The sequence below is a fragment of the Ursus arctos genome, unplaced genomic scaffold, assembly GCF_023065955.2.
Source record: "Ursus arctos isolate Adak ecotype North America unplaced genomic scaffold, UrsArc2.0 scaffold_32, whole genome shotgun sequence".
Classification (NCBI taxonomy): Eukaryota; Metazoa; Chordata; class Mammalia; order Carnivora; family Ursidae; genus Ursus; species Ursus arctos.
Genome location: NW_026623008.1, coordinates 29,358,933 through 29,377,176, shown reverse-complemented (window position 1 = coordinate 29,377,176; position 18,244 = coordinate 29,358,933). Strand labels below are relative to the sequence as shown.

At 42.4% G+C, this 18,244-nt stretch overlaps 1 protein-coding gene across 17 annotated transcripts in view; it reads right to left on the bottom strand.

The window, feature by feature from the left end:
- Nucleotides 1-18,244, bottom strand: part of MACF1 (microtubule actin crosslinking factor 1) — a 328,942-nt gene that overhangs the window by 187,727 nt on the left and 122,971 nt on the right. For all 17 annotated transcript variants that reach the window (XM_044390486.3, XM_044390500.3, XM_048221817.2 and 14 more), the window contains exons 2-3: nucleotides 13,980-14,041; nucleotides 1,390-1,479 (exon numbers count right to left, since the gene is read on the bottom strand). In XM_044390486.3, the coding sequence (XP_044246421.2) occupies nucleotides 1,390-1,479; nucleotides 13,980-14,041 (152 nt within the window). The remainder of the gene's footprint in view (nucleotides 1-1,389; nucleotides 1,480-13,979; nucleotides 14,042-18,244) is intronic.

Here is an 18,244-nt window from a genome sequence, read left to right as displayed (position 1 = left end):
GCTCAGCAGGGAGCCTGCTTCTCCCTCTGCCTGGCGCTCCCCCTGCTTGTGCTCTTTCTCTCTGTCTCTCTGACAAATAAATAAAATCTTAAAAAAAAAAAAAAATCATTACGAGTTCATCATATATCCCAGCCAAAATGCCCAAAATGTAACTCTGTGTGTTGAAGAATGAAGTCCAGCAATGTGAAAGTGGCATTTCTATTATTTATGAGATTTATAAATGAGGGCCAGATAAGAAGTGGAATTCACCAGCAGTAGCTGTGCTAATAAAAAGCGTCTGTCGATTTTAGTCCATTAAAAATTATAAAAGTAATTCTATCATAAGACAAAAAAGATGTGAAACCAAAACAAAGGGGCTAGAGGAAGCCAAGTCCCAATCCTTGAAGAAACTGAGTATTACTTAAGGAGTGAAATTGAATGTGCCAAATTCCCTCCTTGAAACGCAGCAAACAATGACTAAGAATTCACCAAAGGCAGTGCGTGGGCCGGGCTTCAGTTCGTTCTCTCCCCAGAGATGTTTCCAGTACCCAGCCCTGGACTTTTCTGAATGAAAAAGATGTTGTTGCGGACACTAGCAGTGGAACGCAAACCGCACAGGACTGCCTGCTTCCACTAGGCTCAACTGTATGGAACACAGAGCCTGCAAGTGGGGTTATTTTGATCCCTCAGACAAAGCTAGTAGAAGAACCGTCATCTGATGAGCCAAGAAGCCCAGGCAGGATTTGCCTTCAGATGCGTGGGTGTTTCCCACAAGCAACGTTTAACACGTTAGGGAGGAAGCAGGCGTATTTAACTACGCAAGGAACTCAAAGGCACCGCGTCCCGGGCTGTGCTCAGATATCAACTTCGGTACTTCTCCAAACCTGTGAGACTCAGTGAATCAAAGAAGGAAGAAAGAGAGGTGAATTCTAAAAATTAAATAACTCTAAATACAACTCAGTTTTCAATGTAAACTCCACATCCTTAGCTGAATACAGAAAATAAAACAATTCACAGCAGATGGGAAAACAGGAGAGCCTAGAGAGAGAAATATACCTTACTAAAATACCTTTAAATGTGAATCTGCTGTTCCCCTGATATACTCTATCTACAAATAGGTAAAAAACAAGTAAAGAGAAAAAAAATGCAGATATGAAAGGAATAAAACTGATACCTGATTCCACCAAAAAATGAGAATTTGATACATCAATTCACATTAAGATGAAATTACATCATTTTAAAACTCAGTCTGTGTTAGAAACAAAGTCCACCAATAATGTCTTCTCCTTCCTCCCACATAACCAAGAGCAGGCAGTGGTGGCCAGTCCTGGCACTCAACAAGATGGACCGGTAGGTCATTAACAGGACTGCATTTGTGAGGCCACTCATGAGAAGAAGGGAGAAGCTCACCAGTTTGATGCCTGAGAGGACCTCCAGCAGAGAGATCAGGTTGTGGCCATCCCGCAGGTCTTCATAAAGATCATTGATGTGCTTGCGGACCTGTGTGTGAGAATGAGACTGATTTTTATTTGATCTTGAATTTTTTTATTATCTATACAAGAATTTCTGGTTCTAGGTAAACACAGATTAAAGAATTTAAAACAGGAGACAATAATAAAATTCAGGAACTTTTAGTTAGGATTACAATACACATGAAATGATAACACTTAACAGAAATGTATGTGCATTTTAAAAACTGAAGCCAGGGAAACCTGACTGGCTCAGTCGGTTAAGCGGCTGTCTTTGGCTCCGGTCATGATCCCAGGGTCCTGGGATCAAGTCCCACATCGGGCTCCTTGCTCAGCGGGGAGCCTGATTCTCCCTCTGCCTGCCACTCCCCCCGCTTGCTCTCTCCCCCTACCCTCTCTCTGTGTCAAATAAATAAATAAAATCTTTAGAAAAAATAAAAATAAAAACTGAAGCCAGATCTATTACATACTGTACCCAACTGTAAACAATGTTCTAGAAAGTCTGGACAAAGTGATGGAGAGTCAATCATCCTGAAACCTCTCAGGAATTATTTTGGACCAAAATGTGATACAATGGCCAATGACAGATGAGTCCAGTCAGAATCAGTAAAACCTTCCAGGGGCACCTGGCTGGCTCGGCCAGAAAAGCATGCAACTCTTGATCTCAGGGTTGTGAGTTCGAGCTCCACACTGGGTGTAGAGATTACTTAAATAAATAAAAACTTTAAAAAAAGAAAAGAAAAGCCTTCCAGAGTGCAAAGGAAAACAAAATGCGAGGTATCTAGTGTTTCATAGAATGTAACTATATGTTAACTCCTCTCTTACCAAATATTTCTTTAAAAAAAAAAAAAAAGATGAATCTATTTAGGGGCTCCTGGATGGCACAGTCGGTTAAGCATCCAACTCTTGATTTCGGCTCAGGTCGAGATCTCAGAATCGTGAGATCGAGCCCTGCGTCAGGCTCCGCGCTCAGCGCAGAGTCTGCTTGAGATTCTCCGCCTCTCCCTCTGCCTCTGCCCTTCCCACTCTGGCTCACTCTCTCTCAAAATAAATCAAAACTCTTTTGAGGGGGGCGCCTGGGTGGCTCAGTCATTAAGCATCTGCCTTCGGCTCAGGGCGTGATCCCGGCGTTCTGGGATCGAGCCCCACATCAGGCTCCTCCGCTGGGAGCCTGCTTCTTCCTCTCCCGCTCCCCTTCTTGTGTTCCCTCTCTCACTGGCTGTCTCTCTCTGTCAAATAAATAAATAAAAATCGTTAAAAAAAAAATACCTTTTGAGGGTGATTTTCCTTGTGAAAAAAATAATTCCAATTTTGTAACTGAAACTATGGGAAAACAGATCTCACTCTGGAAAAATGTGGTTAATGTCAAACACCATGCTGGATGCTGTACACATTATCGCATCTCTCACATTGATAAGGTAGGTAGTGCTCCTATTTTACACATCCGAGGAGATAAGGCACAGAGAGGTTATGTAACTTGCCCAAGGTCACAAGTGGAAAAACTGGCCTCAGTTTGGGCTTTCTGAATTTAGTCTTTGCCATTAACTACTATGCTTTATAATCAGCCATAATCTCATTTTATTTATTTAATCAAAACAACTGCCCTGTGAAGTTTATTTACGTATCCTCAGAAGGAACTGAGGAAACTGAGGCTTTGAGAAGTTAAGGTCACATAAACGCAGGAAGCAGCAAGAGGTTTTCTGGTTCGTTCCAAGTCCAGTGACAACTTTACTGAGTGACACAACACAGAATCAGAAGACTAGTGGCAAGTAGAAGGAAGAAGATTCACTTTCAACATAGATAGTTCTCTAGACAACAATAAAAAGGGCTACTTTCACAAGTAGTGGGTTTCTAGTCACTGAATTTCTCAAGCAGAGACCAGGATACTAGGATTTCCACATTTCAGTGGAAAACTGTAATGCAGTCATTTCCAATTATAATATTCTAGCATTCCAAACAGAATGGGAGTCAGAAAAGATCATGGCTACAGGGCACCCGACTGGCTCAGTAGGGCATCTGACTGACTCTTGATCTTGGGGTTGTGAGTTCGAGCCTCACGTTGAGTGTAGAGATTATATTTAAACAAATAATAATAAACGCTGGAAATAGCTGATGAGGCTTCCTGGAAGAGAAACAACTGGAAAGATTGGAGGGGGATTTTTAAAAGATTTTATGTATTTATTTATTTTAGAGAGACAGAGAGAGAGAGCATGCACACAAGTGTGGTGAGAGGGAGAGGGAAAGAATCTCAAGCAGACTTCTTGCTGAGTGCAGAGCCTGATGCTGGGCTCAATCTCACGACCCTGAGATCAAGACCTGAGCCAAAATCGAGGGTTGGATGCTTAACCAACTGAGCAACTCAGGCATGCCTGGAAGGATTAGAAAATGTTTTGACAGGAGCGCCTGGGTGGCACAGCGGTTAAGCATCTGCCTTCGGCTCAGGGCGTGATCCCGGTGTTATGGGCTCGAGCCCCACATCAGGCTCCTCTGCTATAAGCCTGCTTCTTCCTCTCCCACTACCCCTGCTCGTGTTCCCTCTCTCGCTGGCTGTCTCTATCTCTGTCGAATAAATAAATAAAATCTTAAAAAAAAAAAAAAAAGATAAGACAAAGAAAATGTTTTGACAGAAAGACAGGAGATGGTAAAACCACAGAAGACAAGGTACAGAGATGGAAATATGCAAGGTATGAGTGTACCTGTGTGAGTGAAGGATTAAGAAGGTGATGGGTAGATTACCCAGTTGGAGAAAATGGTTCATGATGAATTAGATAATAGCTTTCAAACACTGAAGGAATATTTCTTTAATTTTTGTGCTATTCACAATATGAATATAGATATAATACACTTTTTATTTTAATCAGCAATATTAACATTTTCTCCACCACTTTTAAGTCTAGACAAAATAATACATCTAGCTCAGACTTGTAGCATTTGTTGATTTCCATAGTTTAAATACTCCCACCATGACCAATTTCCAGCCACTACTATAATATTACTAAACGTGGTATTGGGAAGAAATGTACAACAGCACACCTTTATATATTTTTCCATCAGAGATACAACAGACATAATTAACCTCAAGAGCACAGACAATATTAACATGTAGTAAAATAATTATGAGGTGATGTGTTTTGAGTATTTATTACCTTTATCTTAATTATAATTTATTTAATTATAAGTTTATATAATTTAATTTTTCATAACGGCTGTGCTTAGCAACCCGCTCACAAAATTAGCATTCAGCTCTTGTGAGCCCATGTAAGCTGGCTCCAAGCTTTCAAGACCTCTCCCTCAAATGGGTCCGAGGTTTCAAGCTTGTACAACCACAGTGCACCACTAACAGAAATAAGCAGGTCGTGAGGGCTGGGAAGAGAGTGGATTTGAAAAGTTCAATTTTGGTTTCTTTTATTTAATTTTTTTAAGATTTTATTTTTAAGTAATCTTCATACCCAACATGGGGTTCGAACTCACAACCCCAAGATCAAGAGCGGTACACTCTACCGAAGGAGCCAGCCAGTGCCCCTGAAAAGTTCAATTTTAAATACGTTGTATTTAAAACAGCAGCAAAGGAGCTACAAACGGCAATGTTCTGGAAGCAGCTGAAAATACCAGAATTCAATTTGGGTCAGCTGAGAACTTAAGTTTAGAAGTCATATGCATAGAGGTGCTAGCTAAAGACATGGGAAATGTTGGCCTTTCTGGGTTAGGGGCAAGAGAGAAGAGCAGAGTGCTAAGGATTGAGCCTGTGGGAATAGCCAAAATTAGAAGGCAGGAGATGGAAAAGCAATCAACAAAGGATAGGGGGTGGAAAAAGGCAGGGAAAGAGGTAGGGGGAAAAAAACAAGAAAGGGTAATCAAGGAGGGAGGGGATGGACGATCACCAGTATCAAATGCTCTAGGAGAAGCGTGAAGACCAAGACAGGGTTTTTAGTCTTACAAATAATGGTGTTTTTCTGAGACTCACTTTCTAGAGAGTGGTGGAATAGAAATCAGATTATAAATGAATTGTAGGTTAAAAAAACAGAGAGAGATATTAAACACTTCATATTAAGTTATAAAGAAAACTGACAACACTGAGGGACTTATTTTTGATAGATAAGACCTGAGCATAGGGCATTCAAATTAGGAATGGGCACTGAATAACTATTTAAATAAATTATAAAAGGAATGAGGACAAGAGAGATCATATCATCAACAGGACACTAAATACCACAGAGTACTGAAAAGAGAAAGGTGGTACTTTGAAATATAAAGTTAATTTCACATCGAGGACTCAACATCTCCTTCTAAAAATTCCAGTTATGTTTTATACCTGTGAACAGCAAAATTCAACAGCCTTACAAGAAACTCAGCTAAGACTAGTTTATTATGTCTCTCAGTCTTTGACTGATTATAAACTATGAAAAACTATAAAAGAGAGATACAGACAGAAGTAATGGGGGAAGGGAGGGGAGCATTTTTCCCCTGGAGAATTTTCAGTAACGGAGAACAATAGTCTATTTCCGAAGCATACTGGACACAGCTCAGCCTAGAGAAGGATAAAGTACTAGATAACACTTACTAGTACTTCTATGTCAGAAAATGTTCAGATACAGAGATGGTATCTGGAGGGCTCAATTCACATTCCAAGATCATAGAGCTAATAAATGGCCAGGTCAATAAAGTCCAGGCCTGCCCCATTCCAAAGTCTTTACCTCTTCTGCAAACACTAAGGTGCCCCTAAAATTCTCCACAAATCTCTTAAGAAAAAGTCCAACAGAAAAAAAAAAAAGGGGGGGGGCTCTAATAGCTAACACTAACACATATGAAGCCTTAAGAGTTGTCATCACCAGGAAAAAAATACTTTTCTTTTTTTGCTTTCTCTTTTTATCGTATCCATATGACACAATGGATGCTAACTAAACTTACTGCTTATCATTTCATAATGTACACAAACCAATGCGCTGTACACATTACACTCATACGGTCGTGTATGTCATTTCCGTCTCAATAAAACAGGAAAGGGGAAGGAAAGGAAAGACAAGAAGTCCAGGGGAGCAAGCATCAGATGTTTTAGAGGCAGCCAGGCAAAGCTAAGACTGCTCAAGAATCATCAATACGTATGTTTCTCTCCAGCAAATACTCATGCTATTCTGCCAACAAAAAGATGAGTGAATAACTTCAACGACCCAGGTCTTTGCCTGTTTGCATTCCCTGTGAAAATCACTGTCAACATTAGTGGATGTCTCCAAAGAATACATGCAAATGGCTAACAAATTCATGAAAAGATGCTCAATATCATTGGGCATGAGGAAAATGTAAATCAAAACCACAGTAAGGTACCACTCCCCACCCAACAGGAGGACGATAATCAAAAAGACAGATTGTAACTGAAGGTGAGGATGGAGAGGAACTGGAACCCTCATGCACTGCTGGTAGGAATGTGAAATGGTGCGGCTGCTTTGGAAAACAGTCTGACAGCTCCTCAAAAGGCTGAACGCAAGTTACCATATGACCCAGTGATTCCACTCCCAGGTGTATACCCAAGAGAACTGAAAATATAGGTCCAGGAAAAAAACGTGTGCATGAAAGAATGTTCATAGCATTTATTATTCATAAGAGCCAAAAAGTGAAAATAACCCAAATGTCTATCAATTGATAAATGGATAAACAAAATGTGGGACATCCATACACTGGAATATTATTTGGCAATTAAATACTGATACATGCTATCGTGTGGATGAACTCTGAAAACATTATGCTAAGTAAAAGAAGCCAGTTACAAAGAAAAAGACCACATGTTGTATGATTCCATTAATAAAAGATTTCTAGAATAGGCCAATCTATAGAGTCAGAAAGTAGATCCGTGGTTGTCTGGGGCTGGGGGAAGGTATGGGGGGGTGGGTGGTGGGAGAATGACTGAAAGGTACAGGGTTTCCTTTGGGCATGATGAAAGTGTTCCAGAATGGATTGTAGTGAACTCTGAAATACTCTGAAAATACTAAAAGTCACTGAACTGTATACTTATTTAAATGGGTAAATTGTAGGATATGTGAATTAAATCCCAAAAAAAGCTATTTTTAAAAATTAACAAATGACTAAATTTTGAGGGATCAAGTCCACTCAGGCCCATCCTCCCCAATTCCTGTGCATTAATAAGCCAAGGAAAGCTCTCCTCTCCCAGTTCTTTAAAGATTAACTTGAAGTTATGGGTGCCTGGCTGGCTCAGTCAGTACAGCATGCAACTCTTGATCTCGGGTTGTGAGTTCAAGCCCCATGTTCGGTGTAGCGCTTATTTTGGGGGAAAAAAAAAATGTGAAGTTATAGAAAAACAAACAGCTTCCCCCAGCTTCTGAGTGGCTTTAGCGAAGGGAATAAATTGCACTTAAGTACTTGGAATCAGAATCTGGCCCAAAGGGACTTTAACGCTCTTAGCTGGCAGATGAGAAAAGCGTTGCCTGAAGTTAAGTAACCTGTATAAGATCACTGAGCTGGGAAGTGTCCCATCACCATCTCCTGACTCCAAGTTCAGTGCTCTTTCCCTTCACAAGGCTTCCATGATGCCTGAAGGGTAGAAAGGACATATTAAGAGGACCTCCCTTCCTCCAAAAAGAACCAAGGACTGTCACATGGTATGCTTTGACACCTGCAGCAAATCTCATCAAGAAAACCTTTCCTCTAAGACTTAAAAGAAACATAGCAGCTCAATTTCCTTGACCCAAACTATGTTGAAGAGTGATAAACGGGTCAGAGGAGAAAGTTTTAAAGAGAAGAGTATGTTACTTATTCTCATCTACATTTATAAAAGGTACACTAAGCGAGAGTGAGCCTGGTAACTTTAAATGGATTTCTGAATTTGTAGATTTCTAAACCGTAAGAGGGGAATTCCATATTGATTCAATGGCCAAATTTATCCTCAAGGAAAAGCCTAAATGCTAATGCTAAAAATACTAATGCTAAAAAAATGCTTTCAAAGCCGAAATGCTATTGCTAAAAAACAGGTTACAGTTGTCCCAGACTTTCCGCCTGTGAGAGAACGGTGCTCAAATGCAGGGAATGAGCAGAGGCTGGAAACCTGTTGGGGTGAGTAGAGGGAGAGGGGAGCAAAGCGTGAGGCTCTTTGCTGATAAGGAATTCTACTGTCACTCTGTTTGGAGAATTCCTTAAGTTTTGAGGAATCTAACAGTGAGTGACACCAGCCACATCTGATTCACAAAGGTTCTCTGAAGATGAGGATGACTCTAAAATCCACAAAGGGCAGCTTTACAGGACACGCAGGTAAGGCACTCAGGTGTAGGGAGTAGAAATCCAATCCAAATGTAGGCCCAAAACTTTCAGTGAAGGTTGAGACGTATCTGGAGTGAAATCAGGTCCTGAAAACTCAGGTCAAGGCAGAGATGGTCACGAACCACCACCATATGGTCACGCCTGCACAACAAAGGCAACGTTCCACCCCTCTGTGTCTAAACAGCACTACTCTGTCAATCTCTTAAATGAAACTCCAGAGCGAGTCTCCTTCTGACCTTTCGCACAGATGTGAATAACCAAAGGTGTGTGAAAGTCCATGAGGCGCTTCGGTCTCATGGCTATGGGTACGGCTACAGAAGAACTGGGCTGCCGAGAATCACTACAGCTATCTACCACCTCGTGTCCAGCTAGAGAGCCTCACACAGAAAAGCTGGAGAAGGTTTGGAGTAAAATTTGGAGTTGGAAAACTTTTGCTGGTATACCTGGAATTCTTAACTGAAATTCCAGGAAGGCCAGTAGCTTCTAGATTGCATACATGAATAAAAAGGATAAGAACTGTCCCATCTGCTAGACGAAATACTGGCCTCTCCTTTCCACCTATAACTTCTGAAGTCAACAAGAACCGATCAGAGAAAGCCTTTCTCCTCCTCTGGAATGCATGCGCTCAGTTCTCTAATCCTTTCTGGGAGTTCTCTCTGGGGGCATACGCTTGATCAGCTACCAGGACCTAGAGACATGGTATAAATAATTTAAATAAAACCTCATTTAAAACTACATTTTTCAGGGTGCCTGGCTGGCTTAGTCAGTAGAGCATGTTACCCTTGATCTTATGGTTGTGAGTTCGAGCCCCACATAGGGCATGGAGCCTACTTTTATTTTATTTTTTTTTTAATTTTTTAAAAATAATTTCTACAGCCAATGTGGGGCTCAAACCCACAACCCCGAGATCAAGAGTCACAGGATCCACTGACTGAGCCAGCCAGGTGTCCCTCTAGATTTTTCTTTTTGATGGTTCTAGCATACGCCCAGAACACTTCAGTTTGTAGTCTTGCATTCTAAATTAGGTTATTTATATATTACAGATGTCAACAGCCTTAACAAATCTGTTTTAAGATGGGATCAACAGTGTTCTCAACTAATAAAGAGGAATTAATTTGCTTATTCCACAACAAGCTGATTCCCACAGAGCTAGCTGGGGATCAAGAGATCCTGAGTCAACTACGTCCAGAACCTGAGAGGCCTGGTTGCTTTGATCTTACATCCGTCTACTTGCCAACGGCCACATTAATCTGGGTGTACTTGGGGAGCACGGCAAGGGATGCCTGAATTACAAAAAACAAATCTCAATCCGTATTTCTCAGCCCAAAGTTCAAAGAACACCAGCATGGCAGTGATTCTGATTAGCAGTGAATCCCTCTCTCTCAAATATCCCAAGATGAGAAAATGCCATTGGAACTATAGGTCTGGGGGTCCGAGAAGAGAGGAAAAATAGCCAGGGACTGAAGTAAAGCTCTGGCTAGCCTCCAATTTCTAACAATGCTCTGTTGTGTTCATCTCGTTTCTCCCTCCTTGGGCCTCCTGTCATCACGCAGCACTGAGGCAGAGGTCCAACGGCTACAGCGGAGAGCCAGGGCTTTGTATTCAACTACAAACTTTAGGGAACAAGCCTGAGTCAGGATAAATTCAGTTCTTCCAACTGTTAGAGATGAGGCATGAAAGAATAAGTTGGGGGCACCTTTAGTAGAAAGACTAAGTAATTTTAGTCATAAGACTCATGAGTTGTCCCAGGTCCCTCCTTCACCAGCTGTATGATCTTGGGAAAGTCACTTTACCCCTTCTAATTCTCACTTTCCTTAGTTGTGAAAACTGAGAGGATAAAATACCTTTACTGCCTTCAGAGTTAGCATAAGAATCAAGCCAGATAAGAACGTGCTTTGCAAGCTATAAAACACTGTTAAAATATTATTTATCCGAGGCAACAAATCCTGGATATTTCTCGTATCTGTGGTGCAGTATGTGTAGAGAAAGTAGTACAATACAGCCCGAGCCCTCGGTGAGCACGCGGACAGGGAGACCAGTGCGCGAACACACAAGGCATCCCTTCAGAGTGGTGTGGAAGAGAAAGAGAGTTGAGATGAATTTAGTCTGAGGACTGAAGGTCAGATTCTCAGGAAGGTGATATTGGACATGGGCCTTGAAGGGTAAGTGGGTGATGGCCAGGCAGAGGGGATTGGGACGTGCATTCTAGGGAGCGAGAGACGAATAAGCAAGGAGGTGTGAAAGCACACGGTGTTTAGGGAGCGGTGACTTATCTCGTGTGGCCACGGCACAGGCTACACGGGGATGATGCCTGCAAATGAAGGTGGGCGGCTCGGAGCCAGGCTGTCAAGGACTCTGCATCGCGACAGCAGTCTGGGCATCAAACTGGAGGCAAATGGTACATACTGAGGGAATTAGAGGGAAATAGCAATTTTCTCTCCCTTTCCTCTTTATCCTGACACTAACAGAGTAAGACACAGTATCTGCCTTCAAGTTAAAATCAACAGAAAGAGGGGCCCCTGGGTGGCTCAGTCGTTAAGCGTCTGCCTTTGGCTCGGGGCGTGGTCCCGGCGTTCTGGGATCGAGCCCCACATCAGGCTACTCCGCTGGGAGCCTGCTTCTTCCTCTCCCACTCCCCCTGCCTGTGTTCCCTCTCTCGCTGGCTGTCTCTCTGTCAAATGAATAAATAAAAAATCTTAAAAAAAAAAAAATCAACAGAAAGATACAGAATGTATACAAGGGCTATAACAGAAGTACATAAGGAATACGGCGAGGGCACAAAGCAAAGGGCAGTCAATTCCATATGGGAGATTCAGGAAAATATTTGTCGAGGTGGTGTTCAATTGAGGTTACGCAGGCAGAACAGAGACTGCAGAAGGTTCCACACAGAGGGAGGGGCAGGAGCAAGGATACAGTCATAAAACAGCATGCACACGGCTCTTAGCATGGCACATGGTTCAGCAAGTGTCTGAGGCAGAAGGAGAATTCGACACCGTGAGCCTGGAAAGGTAGGGAGAAGTCAGGCCATTACTGCAGACGTTAACAGCACCAGTTCTAGATTTCAGGTTGCCTGAATTCTGAAATTTCAGTTCTGTCTCTCTCTAGTGGTGTGACCTTGAACAAGTTAACTTCTCTAAAGTCCATTTTCCTCACTGATAAAATGGGAAAACTGAAAGAGTCTACAGCATAAGTTCATTGAATAAAGAAGCTAATCCACACAGAGGACTTAGTCCAGAATGTTGGCTTTTACGGTAAGCACTCAACAAACTATTGCTACTATTTGCATTATCAGTGTTACTACAGAAAACCTTACTAAGAATTATTACGGTGATCAAAGCAAGCTGAAAAGGCCCTGGACTAGACCAGAGGTCGTGGGGATGGAGAAGAGGAGTCTGAGTTGGAAGTGATTGACTGGAGCTGGTGACAAGGGAGATGATGGGCAGATTGAAAATAGTCCTAGATTCCTAATTTGGATAGCTAAATACATGAATGAAAATATTTAGCAATTTGGGATGTGCTGAATATAGGACATGTCTGGGTGACATCCAGATGAACTTGTCCAGTACACTGTCTTTGGCTTAGGAAAGAATACAGGAAGTGGCTCTATCGTTACGTCCTTATCCAGATCTTGTACTTTGCAAAACTGCCCTCACCTGCAGTCCCCATTAAACGTGGCCCTCAGAAGCCATGTTGATTTATGTAACCATCTCCCTAGCCAGAGATTACTGAGCTCTAGATGGACACCTGACCCATGGAGGAAAAGAACATCCCAGCCGATCAGATTTTCTGTGTTTTGTGTCTTCAGAATTATGTAGCCACAGGGGTTTGCATCACCATGATGCATGAGAGACAGCCACCACAGCTTCCACACAAGCAATGGCAGAAGCAATGAATGTAGGAGACATACAGAAAGAAATAGGGGCGTATGGGTGGCTCAGTCGTTAAGCGTCTGCTGTCGGCTCAGGGAGCGATCCCAGGGTCCTGGGACTGAGCCCCACATCGGGCTCCCTGCTCCTCTGGGAGCCTGCTTCTTCCTCTCCCACTCCCCTTGCTTGTGTTCCCTCTCTCGCTGTCTCTCTCTGTCAAATAAACAAAATCCTTAAAAAAAAAAAAAAAAAGAAAAAGAAAGAAAGATAAGAAAGAAAAAGGAGAGAACACAGGCCTCAATAAGAAGAGAGAGTAGCTGCCTGATAATGTTTAGTTTTCATTAAGCCTCGCTGCATCCAGACACCAGATTCTGGGAGATCCCCTCGTATCCTTTTTCTACTCGTGCTTCCTTGTGCTCCACACCACCAAAGATCCCTGTGACTAGCACACATGAGACTGCCAAAGAAGAGTACAGAGAACTAAACAAGAAAATGGGTAGCGTTAGGACCCCGAGGAACCAGCAACATGGAGGAGTTGGAGAAGGAAAAAGGCATTCATACAGGAAAGAGGTAATTCAGGAAAAATCAGTGTGTTAGAGGTCAACGTAAGAGACGGTTTTAAGGAATAACAAGTTAGTCAACAATATCAGATGCTGCAGAGAAATCAAATAAGAGAAAGATAAAATTAGGCTACTGATATGGCAATTAAGAGGACACTGGTGACCTTTCCCAGAACAGTAATCAATATAACTCAAAATTATGTGAATTATTTGAGATTATTACATAACATTCAAAAATGCTGTTTTCAAATCTGGACTGCCACTTTAGTCATACTGCTTATCCTTAGGTGGGCTTTTAAACATGACTCTGCCTCGGTTTCTCTTCTATTTAAAAACAATTAATAAAATCTCTCCCTAGTCCTAGCCGTTCTGAAAGTGTTCTGCATCTTAAACTGCATGCTGGTTATAATGTATATACACAGGTAAAAATTGCTTAAACTAAACATTTACGATTTGTGCACTTAAAGAGAAAGAAAGAGAACAAAAGCGCCTCTGCCCCATCCTTACACAGTAATCAGATCTAGAAATAAAAATAAAGAAGGGAGTTTATAAAATAATTTGTAAAGCTAGGAACAAAGCATTCTTTGAATCCAGGAATTACCCCCTGGTATCCTCAACCTCAACCTTCTGAGGTAATGGCATTTATTACTGTCCTCTCCAAGAAACTGATCAGTACAAGTTTCCACACTGTTATGACTATGTTGGTTATTTTTAAAAAGTCACATGTGTGTCTCCACGAGCACATGACAAGCAATCTGAACTATCCGCGGGAAGGCACTGACAGATCCAGCTTAAGGGCAGCCAGAGGTGCTGGGGCAGCCCCTACGAAGGAGTCCTACCTTCATCAGGTGCTTGTTGACCCACTTGGTGAACGTCTTCTTCTGAACACGGTCCCGTTCATCTGTAAAGGAAACACAGAGAAGGCACTGGCTTAGCACAGCCCGGAGAAGTTCCCCTACCCCTGCTTCATCCACCGCCCAGCTTCTCCGTGGACCATGGAGATGGTTTCCACACACCCATGGAAGTGTCTTGTTGTTGGGAAGATTTGGCTTGTCTGAACTTCCTCTTCTGTCCTGACCATCTTGACACTTCAGAGATGAGACCGAATCATACGCCTCAAAACCATGCCATGGCAAAGTCTCCTTAGCATCACAATCGGGGGAGCGAGTGAGTCTCTGCTTCCCCCAAAGCAACCTCCAAGAAGCCAAAGCTGTGAACACCACCCACAGAAGAGGTCGAGTGGCCTTGGCATTTGGGCCACTCGTACTGCAGCGGTTCCACCTCCCTCTTCACATACGGCTCTGCCGGACCAGTGCTCTGCTCCCACCCTCTCCTGCCCTGGTGTCTACTCCCAGCTCCCATTTTCTCAGCAGCCATTACCAACCAGGCAACCCTGGAAAGCTGCTCAGTTTACCTGCACTGCACATCTCCCCCACCTCTTCCTTCTGCTAAGTCTTACAGAGCCACTTCTTTGCAGGCACACTCTCCACTCTCAGTTTTGTGCACCTCATTGACAAAAGCATGACTGCCAATATTTGGCATCACTGTTCCGGAGGCCCGATCCCGCAGAGGACTCCCTTTCTCCCACATCCGCCAATTCCCCAGAGCACTTCCAGACCTACTGATCCATCAGCTTTGCTCCTTTTCTTCTATTTGAAGCCTGTGACGTCCCCCTATTACCTTGTTCAAATCATGCTCACTGTCATCGACCACTCCCTGGCGCATGCCCCCCTCCACATGGCAAGTCTACCTTAACCTCCCAACAACTCAGTTCACATGCACTATCTCCACATGCATCCTCGGGCATCATGCTCAACTTCACCTCCAGTTCATAGCCAGACACCACAGTCACGCTGCATTCCTGCTCCAGACACGCCGCCTTAGCAGCCCCCTAATCACTCCCAAGCTTTATCGCTCCATTCTTATTGTAGCCCTTTTATTAAGAGCATCTGAGCTTATCCTGGTCTATGCTGGATGACACAGTTAAACAATTAAAGCTGCCATCACTAATCCCCCAGGAACTGCCACCTGCCTAACCTTCTACCACAGAGTTCACCGTGACAATCTGCAAACCTGAATTACCACCAAGGCTCAACTCTTGATTTTTTCTCCAAGTCAGAGAGCATTTCAGAAGAAAGTGGCAGAATTAAATAACTCTGGCTCACTAATAATCCGCACAAACATCAGTGAGGTCGTCCCTCCCTACTGCCCAGTTACTCCCTTCTAACTCACTGCCTAGTAAGACCCACATGGCTACCTTTCGAACGATGCTGACACTCTCTCTCCACTTCCAGGTGCATATACTACCTACTCACATTTCTGAGTTTATAGCCTCAGTGTTACCTCATCCATGTCTTTGCTCTTAACTTCACATCCTTCTTTTCAGCCTTGAATCTTTTTATGCTTTGCAGGGAACAGTGATCTCTTCCTACTACGCACCACAGAACTTGGGAATTAGAATTAGTTACCTAGTCTTATTCCCTGCTAAAACAGGATTCCCTTCAACAACAAAGAATCATCTGTTCAGGGTTGAAAGGTCTGCCCAAATCCTGCATAACTCTATAATATTTCTGATACTTAAAACTTAATAAAGAATTCACACCTCCTAAGGCAATATATCGATTTAGTAGTTCTATAAATAGGCCATCATTTGCTTCCTTATAAATTCTCCCTACTGGCTCTCATTTGGAACTGTTAGAATTTTTTTTTAGGTGTAGCGTAACTTTCACTTTTTTTTTTACTTATTTGAGAGAGAGAGAGAGAGAGAGAGAGCAAGAGCGGGGTGAGGGGCAGGGGGAGAAGCGGACTTCTCGCTGAGCAGGGAGCCCAATGCAGGGCTGGAGCCCTATGGGGGACTCAATCCCGGAACTCCAGGATCATGACCCCAGCCGAAGGCAGACGCTTAACCCACTGAACCACCCAGGCACCCCAGGCTACCTTTCACTTAATAGAGCCCTCCAAGTTTTTGAAGCTAGGGTTTTTATTAGATTTGACCACTGTCATTCCAACACCTTTTTAGATGCTGATTCAATTATCCAACATCTTCATTATCCTTTCCAAACCTGTGTCATCTACAGACTGAATGAGAACCAACTTACAAGTGCAATCTCATCTACATCACTGACACTGCTCACACTATTTTCTCTTCACGGGATGCTACTCTCTCCCTCTCTACCTATCCAAATATTATTTACTCTTTTTTTTAAGGTTTTATTTATTTGTTTATTTGAGCATAGTCTCCAACACTGGGCCCAATCCCACAACCCCAAGATCATGACCAAAATCAAGAGTTGGATGCCCAACCGACTGAGCCACCCAGGTGCCCCAAATACTGTTTACTCTTTAAAATCTAGCTCATCCGTTCATTCAGCTCTTCTTTGAATACATCTTTAGTAAGATGTATTCATGCTTGGAACAGCCTGTGTTTGACTCCGACAATAGATACCAAAGTCACTTCCCAGCTCATGCTCTCTCTCGCTCTCTCTCAAATAAATAAATAAAATCTTTAAAAAGAAAAAATAGATCCCAAAGTCACAGTCCCTATCTTTAAAAGAGATGACAGTCGGGGCACCTCGCTGGCTCAGTTGGTGGAGCACGCAACTCCTGATCTTGGGGTCATGCGTTCAAGTCCCATGTTGGGTGTGGAGCTACACGCTATAAACAGAGCTAAGCACAGAGTGCTCAAGAACAGAAGAAAAATGAATGGTTAAGCTATCCGAACAAGAGACGGAAACATGGGCAGTTAGGGAAAGTTTCCACAGGAGTGAGTCTAACTAAACCTTAAAAGATGACTCGAAGTTAGCCAAGAATTAAAGGGAAGGGACAAAGCTACTACATGGAAAATTTCACCTAATGCAAATTCGTGGAGACAACCAGGAGCTTATGTTCAGAAAAGTGCACAGAATCAAGGATGGTTGAAAGACAGGATGTATACTAGGTAGTGGAGAGACTTAAAACTAGACAGGATGGCATGGGCCAAATCATGACCTTTCTTACAAGCTAAGGAGTCCAAACTTTAGCACTGAGAAATTGGTAGGAAAAGGTAAGGGAAAATTTCGAAAAGATTTTAAACAGAAGATGACACGATCACATGTGTGCTTGAGAAAAATTACTCTGGAAGCCTTTCCTGACAACTCCAGGTCTCAACAGTCTCTTTGTCCTACAAATTTTTAGGGTACTTACTAGGCTAATCACTCAATCAGCACTTATATAATTATATAGAGTCCTGAACTTTTAATTTGCTTATTCTTACATCACCAATGAGATCACTAACTCCTAAGGAAAGAGATCATGCTTATACAAAAAGTAAAGCATGTTAGCTGTTAGCAGCTTTACTTTTGTATCTCCACAGGATATGACCTAAAACAAAAACAAAAATTTTTTGGACTGGCCAATATATGATTAGAAGACTGGCTAATGAAACACACAGAATGAAATCAGAGCTGAGTTCCCTACCAGAAAACAGTCCGGTATGTTAAAAAAAAAAAAAAAAAAAAACCAACACCCCAATAATTGTCACCTGTGTGCTGAAACATGCAGCCATGATGGGAAAACAAAATTAAAGCCAACTAAAAGTTCTGCACCCCCCCTACATTTTCACCACCACCAGACCCATTCTGCCTCACTACACTAATATCTGAATAACCAAGAATGGCCATTTCCGGGTTTAATTCTCACTCTAGAGATATAAGTTTTCCTTGTTATTTTTCTTTTCAGAACTTTTAATTATAAAAGTTATATGTATTTGCCATGACAGGTTAAATAATACATAGATGGAAAAGGAAAATTTAACAAATTTCCTTTTAAACTAATCAACATTTTAAAGAAGAAGCAGGGGGCGCCTGCATGGCCCAGTCGGTTAAGCATCCAACTCTTGATCTCAGTTCAGGTCTTGATTTCAGGGTCATAATTCGAGCCCCGTGCTGGGGCTTCATTCATGAGATGTCTTTTTCTTTTTAGTCCACTGCCTCTTTTATTTTAGACCTGAAGATGTGACGGGCACAATGGACACTGGTCCATCTTACTATGTTTCCATCTGCTAAAAACGGATTTTCAATTCAGCGGCAAGAGCTCCAGGCACTTTTTCTGAGCATAATTACTAAGG